The sequence below is a fragment of the Gobio gobio genome (assembly GCF_949357685.1).
Source record: "Gobio gobio genome assembly, chromosome: 7".
NCBI lineage: Eukaryota > Metazoa > Chordata > Actinopteri > Cypriniformes > Gobionidae > Gobio > Gobio gobio.
Window position 1 is genome coordinate 20,230,420 of NC_137103.1, and position 10,347 is coordinate 20,240,766.

At 38.1% G+C, this 10,347-nt stretch overlaps 1 protein-coding gene across 1 annotated transcript; it reads left to right on the forward strand.

The window, feature by feature from the left end:
• Window positions 1–4,888: 4,888 nt before the first annotated feature.
• Window positions 4,889–6,578, forward strand: LOC307128715 (zona pellucida sperm-binding protein 3-like; the record flags this gene model as incomplete). Its single annotated transcript, XM_079820657.1, has 8 exons — window positions 4,889–5,311; window positions 5,388–5,509; window positions 5,595–5,698; window positions 5,766–5,943; window positions 6,016–6,133; window positions 6,205–6,284; window positions 6,359–6,447; window positions 6,517–6,578. The coding sequence occupies 8 exons, from the start codon at window positions 4,889–4,891 to the stop codon at window positions 6,576–6,578; spliced, it is 1,176 nt and encodes a 391-aa protein (XP_079676783.1).
• Window positions 6,579–10,347: the final 3,769 nt, after the last annotated feature.

Here is a 10,347-nt window from a genome sequence, read left to right on the forward strand (position 1 = left end):
TTCTTATTATAGCCTTCGGTAACTGTGGCAGCAAACACTCAGAATAACATCTTTTGTCCGCTGTGGTTATTATTATTTGACATTGAAGGAGGGAAGAGAAAGACAGGGCACGGGTTTCTGGGTCCTATAAGGCTGACATTATAGCTACATAATGTACAATGTGACATAATGTAGCCTAGAAAAAATATTTTTGGATTTTATTGATGCCAAACTCATTAAACAGAAAATAAACATTCTGAACCTTAGAAAGATGTAGAAAATACCAGTATTTAGGTTTGGTGCTATTGTGTGTTTTGCCCTATACAATGCAGCAACATCAACAAGATGTAAACAGACCCTGTGACATCAATGTTGTCGACATAGTCCAGAGATTTGTTCTGTTTTTACAAAACATCCAGTCTGAAAGAGTAGCCAGATATTTCCACAGACAGAAAAGAACAACCAAACACATCTGCACTGACACAGTTATTTTACACATGCTGTTTGTTGCTCACCTCTGTTAGGGGACGAGAAGTAAAGTTCTAGGTCCAGCAGACCCACACAGAATACATTATGTGTCTACTATTCATGTGTTTTACTTTAAACCTGTATAATTGAATTCCAAAATATGTTGTTGTTGTTTTTTTCAGACAACCAAAGCCAGGTTATAAAATTACAAGAAGGAATGTATCTCATGTGTGCTGATCCAACTATATTTAGCTTTCAGCTGTGACAGTGAGAATAGCATCTTTGTTGTGTGGAAGATACATTTTCAAAAGTATGAACACCAGATATGTATACCGCTGATGATTTGCCATCACGGCTACCGGGTGAAATAGTGGGTTTCACTAACTGTTGAAATTTGTAAACAAGAAAATATCTGTTTGGCAGAAAAGGGTAATGGTATGACTAAGAGAAGTAATATGCTGAAAGCATATTCAAAGATTATATTTAATATGAGGTTTAATATTTAGTTGACATTTGATGTTATAGTTGAAAAGAAAGTTAATTTCTTCATAAATGCCCTTTTATTATAACATTATGTGTATTTAATGTGGCATTGTGTAAAAGCTAATATGATATTCAGTAATGTTGACTGGTGATTTTTCTGATATGATGTCACATAATGACAAGATACCAAATGTCTTGCATATCAGCTTGTCACTTATTACATCAAATTGGTGATTTATGAGTGTCCCATTAGAAAGGGCTGACACATCCCTTTGCCCTTGCCAAACCCGTGCACTTGAATGTGAAATGGAATGACCCAAGTGAGTGATCTTAGTGTAACAAATTAAGTATGAGGAAATTGGGTCTGACAGTCCCAAAATGGGCGTGTGCCCTGATGTCCAGACCAAGCAGACAGGCTGTGTCCATCCATACAAATTTCAGAGGGAGAGAGCCAGCGAGAGCTGATTGCAATGTAAGCGTCTGGTGCTGTCAGCAGCTTTAAATCACACTGGCACTCCACAACAAAAAACACAGAGAGCTATTGTGCTTCTGAACAATAATGGTCAATTTATACACTGGAGTCTGCTTTCATTTTGTAAACACTTATTAAAACAGGTATCTTTGGTGTTATAGAAAAAAATAGAGATCCTCTATGAGAATTGCCATTGTTCTGTGTAATTTAACTCCGAAATGAAAGCTTATCCCTCCGGAGTATATGCCAATGATAGGAAAGGGAGGTTTACTCTAACAAGGCTGCTGATCGTTTCAGTCTGATCTCAACCGCTTGTGCGGCACATTTGAACCGGGATCGTTTTTTTTATATCTTTCGCAATGTAATGCAGGCCTTACAGAAAGTTTGTTATTGAAGGATGGGGAAGTTATAAACTAAACACAAACCAAAGATCTGTGTTTACATACAAGTTTGATGAAGGGTGAAAGAACAGATCTTTAAAAAAATGAAATCATGATATGAACTTTTTAAACAGCCATAATTAGAAGGTAACATGCTGGGGTTTCTCCCACTGCTGATTTCACCTGGTGGAGTTTTGGTTTCTTGTCAATGTTGGCTTATGCTTGCTCACTTGGGGTTCAAAATACAGTTAATATTCAGTAATATTATCGACACCGACACTGTCAGATGATAACAAAACTTGAACAGTCTTCTGTTTAGCTGCTTTGAAGTTTGCAAAATGTACACTTTTATTGAACTGAATTGAATCAACATTGAACTAAATTGAGCTGAATAATGGCACTATTGTCTTCTGTGGAGCAGCTTTAGGTGAATCGAATTTGTTTTAAAACTGAACTTTGCAACATCGACTTTCGACATCGACACTTTCATTGAACTGAACAGAATCAACTGACTTGAGCTGAAAAATTATAATAGTCTTCTGTAGAGCTGCTTAGTTTCTTCAATTATGAACATGGACACTGTTTGAACTGAATTGAATCAACATTGAACTGAATAATGATACTGTCGTCTTCTGTAGCTGCTTTATAGCTGAATTGAATTAGTTTCAGAACTGAACTTTGCCTAATTTTCATTGAACTGAATTGAAACAACATTGAACTGACTTAAGCTGAATAATGATAATGTTGTCTTCTGTAGAGCTGCTTTATTGCTGAATTGATTTAATTTCATAACTGATAAACCTTACAACATTGACACTTATTGAACTGAACTGAATCCACACTGAACCAAATTGAGCTGAATAATGGCACTATTGTCTTCTGTTGAGCTGCTTTATAGCTGAATAGAATTTGTTTCAAAATTTAACTTTGCAGCATTGACACTTTCATTTAACAGAACTGAATCAACATTTAACTGTCTTGAGCTGAAAAAATATAATACTCTTCTGTAGAGCTGAATTGAATTCATTTCATAATTGATGAACTTTGCAACATTGACAATGTTATTGAACTGAATTTAATCAGCATTGAATTGAGCTGATTAATGACACGGCTGTCTTCTGTGGAGCTGCTTTATAGCTGAATCGAGTTTGTTTTAAAACTGAGCTTTATTTTTTTAATCTTTATTGCTGAATGTAATTAGTTTCATAATTGATGAGCTTTGCAACATCGACACTTTTATTGGCACAAATATCGATTTCGATCTTGATTCAGTATCAATTCATATGTATATTGCCTACTGTACATAACGAAAACTAAGTTTGCCTTGGCACTATTTTAGCACTATTTTAAACGTTTCTTGGGTTAAATTATATGTGCTTGAATTCATTAATATTCACTTGTGTGTGCTTATATAAGTATCATTAAAAATATTAGGATGTAAGTTATTAACGGCCGATTCGAAAGACCGCTGTTCGCCAGCTTCTTTGTTTACAAGTAGCATGCGGAACCGGCGCAACTCTACCATCATTATGTTAAGCCCGCCCACCAACTCTATACGCGATGTGATTGGCCTGACCAGAGTTTGGTTTTTCCAGCTCGCAAGCCAACGGAGAGTTGCTAGACGACCCTATTACATTTGCTGCCACTAGGGTGCGTCTAGATTTCAAGGCTAGCTTTATTGCTGAATTTAATTTGTTTCATAATTGATGAGCTTTGCAACATTGACAATGTTATTGAACTGAACTGAATCAACATTGAACTGACTTGAGCTGAATAATGCCACTATTGTCTTCTGTAGAGCTGCTTTATAGCTGAAATTGAAGTAATGTCATAATTGATACATTTTGCAACAGTTATTTTCATGTTTATGATTTGACTTGACTTGTTTTGATCAGTCTAAATGAAACCCCCCATGGAGCACCAGTTTATAATACGACTGCATTATGTTGTTAAGAGGAAATGCTTATAGCTGACTTTACAGAATTTGACAATGCTGTATGTTTCTACAGTGGTTCAACCTTAATGTTATGAAGTGACGAGAATACTTTTTGTGCGCAAAAAACAAACAAAAACAACAACTTTATTCAACTTTATTCTTTATTAATAAACAACATATTTATCTCTTCTCGTCTGCGTCAGTCTCCTGCGCAGTGCATGTTGTAAATACAGAGCAGCGTCTCCGTGTTCTACGTCAGAACGCCGCCTCATTATTGGCCAGCTCCTGCGTCAGCATCACACGCATGTGTCGTGGTCATCGTCGGCCAATACAGAACTGGCATTCTGACACGGAAACACTGCACTGTATTTACAACGTAAACTGCGTAGGAGACTAATGTTTTGTTCATTTGTCTTTTGTTCGTATCTGTTAATATTTTAAATTAAATTTGTTTAGTAGACTGTTCAGATTATTGTCTTTTGGCACTGACCAGCATATAGTATAGTTCAAGAAGGAATGAAGTATTCACTCTGATCAACCTAATCATGACAGTTGTAACAGGGAGAAAACATACGTAACTGAATCTATTATAAAATCACTGAACCCGGCTTGTGAAGATTGCTGTTGATGTGAGGGAAGAACGTTTGTTACAATCGAAACCTGACTATAAACATACTCAACATTATTATTTTGGATACTCTAGTGTAAAATTCTGTCTGTGGCTATGTTTCTGAATTAATAAAAAAAGAAGAGACAAAGAGACTTGTTTTGTTCGGTTGTTTGTGTTTCAGAGAATTGATCTGTCATTTTGGTGAAAATAAGAAAACATTTGGTTTAGCTGCTAATAAAATAACTTTATTTGGTACTTTATTTTATCCTAAGTAATAAAGAATCAAGGACTTTCACCTGTGACATATTGATTGAGTAAATTGGCAAAAGGTGGAGCCATGCTGATTTACATCTGTATAAATTTGGATGGTAGCACCCTAAAGTGTCATTGAAACAAGCTTGGCAATAATGGGGTTTTGGCAGGTTGGATTTGGATTGGTGATTATTCTTACTCTTGGATTTTGTGATGCACAATGGAGCGCAAGAGCAGCACATAACCACAGCCCAAGTGAGTTTAAGCCTAGGGCATTAGCTCAAGCTTCTCAACAGGCTGATTCCAGGATGTCTGTGGTTCCCAGTAAACATGTATTTGCGCCACAAACATTCCCTGCTCAGTTTCATGTCCAGACACCAGTCAGGACTGACTTTGGAAAGCCTTCTCAAGATCTTATGGGTGTTCAATCAAAAGAGCTGTTGCAGGGTCCAGTGGCGAAACTGACGTGGAGCTTTCCAAGTCTACCAGAGGAACCGCAGCAACCCGACATTCCTTTTGATTTGCCGCATCCTATCCCTGCTAACAGTGTAGCTGCTCAGTGTGGAGAGAATTCAGTATATGTGGAAGTGAGAAAGGACTTCTTTGGGACTGGGAACCCACTGTTGTCCTCTGCTTTTACACTGGGAGGATGCACTGCAACTGGAGAGGATCCTTCTGCTCAAGTGCTCATCTTTGAGTCTGAACTGCATGGATGTAGCAGCGCCTCAATGGTAGGGTCTTATTTTGACATTCACAGGGACAGTTGAAAAATATCCATGATCGTATTCTATCAACTTTTCTTTTTAGGTGACTGAGGATGAGCTTGTCTATACTTACAACATTATCTACACCCCACAAGAGGTTTCATATGGTGTTCCTATTGTCAGGAGCAGTAGTGCGGTGGTTGGTATCGAGTGTCACTATCCAAGGTGAGGATTAAATTATTTGAGACTCGCTGGATCTGCTGATCCCACATTTATGGACATGAGATGACCGCTTGTTTAACTCCTACAGAACACATAATGTGAGCAGCGACGCCTTAATCCCCACTTGGATCCCATATGCCTCAACTAAGGTTGCGGAGGAAGTCTTTGTCTTCTCCCTCAAGCTCATGACTGGTTGGTGTATCCCCAAACAGATTTGTAGCGTGCTTGTGAACCTGTGCTAAGACTCTTTTCTTTGCAGATGACTGGATGTTTGAGCGACCTTCTAACCAGTACTTCTTGGGTGACATGATAAATCTTGAAGCATCAGTGGTTTTGTACAGCCATGTTCCCGTCCGTGTGTTTGTGGACAGCTGCATGGCTACTGCAGTCCCTGATGTCACTTCTGTCCCCAGATACTCCTTTATTGAGAATAACGGGTAAGAGGTGCTACCTCATGTATACCAGCTTCCAGAAGGGTTGTAGGTTTTCTAACTGGGTTCTGTTTACAGGTGCCTGGTTGATGCCAAGCTCACAGGATCCACGTCACACTTTATGCCTCGGACTCAAGGTGATAAGCTACGGTTTCAACTAGAGGCGTTCAGGTTCCAGCAAGCAGACAATGGACTGGTATGTATGTTTTAGTTGTACAACTATTTGTATGATATGCTACCATGGTGTACAAACAATTGTCTTTGCAGGTCTACATCACATGCATTTTGAAGGCGGCTGCAGCAACCTCAAGTTCTGAGCAAAAAGCTTGTTCATTCTCTGCTAATGGGTATGTTGCCTGCTATAGATGGGTGTACAGGTAAATTGGTTGTCGTCAACTTAACTGAGGGTGTTTCTTGTCAGTTGGGTGTCCGCAGATGAGTCTGACCAGGTGTGTGGCTGCTGTGACACCACTTGTAGCGTCAGAAGTGGAAGTGATCGGCTGCTTACGGGTATGGACTAACTCTGAATACTTGTTGTCGTTCATGGCTTTAGTTCTCACTAATCATTTTGTTCATCAGGTCTTCAATGGGAAAAGGCGTCTGTCGGCCCCATCAATGTTAAGGACTATGGCCAAAAATAACTGGAAATGCCATGTGATTTAATAAAAGATTATCTTAATAGGTTTGTTTATGGTCTTCACTGGCACAATACTAAACACATCTATCCAGTTTGCACGATTTGACTGTTGAAATATGCACCACAATTCATTTTTACTACTGGCCTGTGTGGGGACTGATTCTACTCACATAATTTGTAGGGATGGGCCTGTTGCAAAACTAAAATGCTTTCCAATGGCATCACATCCTTTCTGGTGCTTAGTGGATACTTTTGCTTCTGTATTTTTGGGGATTCAAGCAAAGCGGCAACCTCCTGTGGTCTCGACGCTAACACGGAAGTGCTTAAACTGCGATTCATCAACTGGCTGCTAGACGGCCTCCAAAAGGGAGTCAAATCCATATCTTCCCATGGCAAACTTTACAGCAAAAATGTTTACATCCTGATACAGAAAGTGGTTTTGGTCTATACAGCTAATTTTGCCCTTCATGACATATTTAAATTAAGCCTTAAAGTTCTGCATAATTAAGGGCATGGCCACTTGAGTGACAGGTGGATTGCTGTTAGGTGGTTGTGGTTTCAACAACCAGGAATCCCAGGTCCACCCACATCTCGCCTCTGCCCATTTTGCGTTCTCCGGGAGTGACGTGTGGTGATGCGCTGCCATCATGGCAACGGCCGACTTTAGGCTAAACTGCTCTTCAGAAACCTACGAGTGATGTCACGGATACTATAAATGATATATTAGTACCCACCCTGTCTGTCACTAAGGCTCACCCCATTTGACCTGACGGTGGTGCTACAGTGATCAAAAGTATGTAATGGCTCATTAGTCCTAAACCATTTGCCACTGGCTCAAGTCAACTTTATTTACATAGAGCTCTTTCCAATGCAGATTGTTTCAAAGCAGCTTCAGTGTTAAACAGGAAAATAATGCAACAATTTTATTGGTGCTCTGGAGAAAATGGTGTCATCTATCATCTGATGGCAGATCAGTAATTTAGTTGATATAATTAATTTAGTTTAGTAATTCAATTTATTTGGATATTTAGTTGAAAATGTAGTGTCCCCAACTGAGCCAGCCAAGCCAAAGGCGACAGTGGCAAGGACTACCAAAACGTCATCAGGTGACCTAATGGAGAAAAATAAACCTTGGGAGAAACCAGACTCAGTCGGGGTGCCAGTTCTCCTCTGGCCAATTAACAAACAGTGTATGATTATTATTCTGGCAACCTTACAGGTCAGAAGTCCTATTAGATCGGAAAGATCGGAGACGGGTTCACTGAGGATGACATGTCAATTAAACAATTATTAAATGGGAATATTCGAAAGATCGGAAGCATCACGCCGGATAATTTTTTCTGACTGGAACCAAACATGTGCAGAAAGATTCACTAGAGACTCTTTGGAGTTTGATGGTCCATTAGGAAATAGTCAATTTCCTTGACGTCAGCAACTGGATGCAAAAATGTTTGGTGCTTTTGCATTTTTCACGTGTTTACAGGATTCTGCATTACAAGATTTTTCGCATATGCCCAGAACATTCATACCACACGGTAGAACTCCTCATTCTAACGAACTTTGCCTCTACTGCTGTCAATCAAATTTTTTGTTAAATATTGGAGATTGTTTCAAAAACCATATATCCAGAGGCATAACAGTCTAGAATAGTGAAAGCTAGCGTAACTCTGGGGTTGAATGTGATTGAAAAATCCATCCTTTTCGCACTTTGGTGGTCCATCACCCTAATGAAGAAACCGCCCCTGTTAGCACACATTACTGGTCTTAGGGTGAACAATTAATCTGTGCAAGTTAATACACAGAAAAATATTGTTTGTCATAATGTTTAATCAAAATCTGAAAAGTTACTTCTGGTCTGGAATGGCGTTCCTTTTCCGATGACGTGCGCTGATGTAAAGCCCCGCCCTTTATTCAATATTCTGTTTCACTTGGAAACAAATCACAGCACTGAAGAAAAATCAGTTAGTATTTCCGGTTTACAGGGGCTTTAAAGGGTTGGTTCACCCAAAAATGAAAATTTTGTCATGTCGTTCCAAACCCTTAAACTTTCATTCATCTTTAGAACACGAATTATTGGCGAAATTAAGATATTATTGATGAAATCCATGAGCTCTCTGACCCCACATAGACAGCAACACGACAACCACTTTCAAGGCCCAGAAAGGTAGTAAAGACATTGTTAAAATAGTCCATGTGACTAAGCACTTTTCTCTTCCCGTTGCAGATTGACCTGGACCTCCTTTATGCCTCTATGAGGAAATGCAACTGTTTTAAAGTAGTTTCATACATTTCTTCAGGAACTTTAAAGACAAAGCATCCTATATACACACAATACCACTGACATAAACCTGAAACAGGATGCTATTCAATTCTTAGAGGCCCAGGAAGCTGTGACATATTGAAGGAAGCATAAACAAACTGAGCAACAACAAAAAAAGGACAATTATGAATATGATCAACTAACTTGTTTGTTAATTGCATGGAAAGTCAGTGATAAATATGCAACATATTCAAGCAGGATTTAACATTTTACTAACTTGAGCTGGTTTATTTATAGAGCACGTGAATAGGCAAGGCAAGGTAAGTGAAGGATTAGAGGCATTAAATAACAATCATTTTTGTATCATTTAGTCACAATGTTTTAATCATAACATTGCTTGTAATGATCTTAAAATGCTGAGTCTGTGAACTTTCATAAATGGATAAATGAATGTATCTCATTCCAGTCTCTGTCTCATGAGATGGTGTCCTTGACAGTGACAGCAAGGACGACGCCCCCTGCATTTCAGCACTCTGTAATATGTGAATAATCTTTGCAAAGCTACTTGTTCAGAAAAGGTTTGAATTCATATGAAATATGAACATGTGGTGAAAGGAAAGCATTTTGGCTTATGAAAGATGTACTTTGTGTATAAACCACCTGTGTCAAAGGTAAACTCTACCTTCTCAAACCACATAGATTTATTGAATTAATTATTATTTAATTTTTTTTTTTTACATAGCATATTATGGTGTACAAATGTAAATCGGCCTGTTTGAGCATTTTAAGTTTGAATTCTATTTTATCAAACTATTTTTTTTGTATAGATTTAAGTTATGGGCCTATCGGATGATACAAATGTAGTCACTATTAACACTTTCTAGTTACTAAGTCTTCACTTGATATTTGAATGGACCAATGCTGCATTCAGTTTGCAGCAGATCTCATGCCTGTAGAAACGAGCCCTTGATTTAAGGACTCTTGAAACAAAAGAGGGCCAAACTGCTTCATCTAGTGGTGACTTCATGAGATTTTCCTTTACATGAGATTTCACAAAGTATATTTAGTATAGTCAAGAGTCATTTGACAGTGTGGATAAATATCAGAATGTGAAAATTGATTTTGTGTTTATCGTAAAGACACATTGCTTGCTTTGAAAAGTCAAACATATTATGTGATTATATGATATTCATTAGCTTCACCCTTATGTAGCCTAATGTTATAATAACACTGTTTTTCCCCAAAATAAAATCAAGATACGTTTTTGTTGTTGCTATGGACTACGTTGACCAAAGTGATGTAGAAGTTTTCACCACGAATCTTACACTGGTGAAGTAGGCTACTACTTAAAAATTACTTCACATTAGCATCAGCTAGCTAGTTAGCCAGCCAGTTAGCATCGGCTAGCAATATTTTCCAAAAAGGTTGATTTTTAAAATGGTTCATTAATACATTTGTAAATATTCATATCTATGTTATTTTGCCTTGTCTTTTTAATTGTAAGCTAAAACAT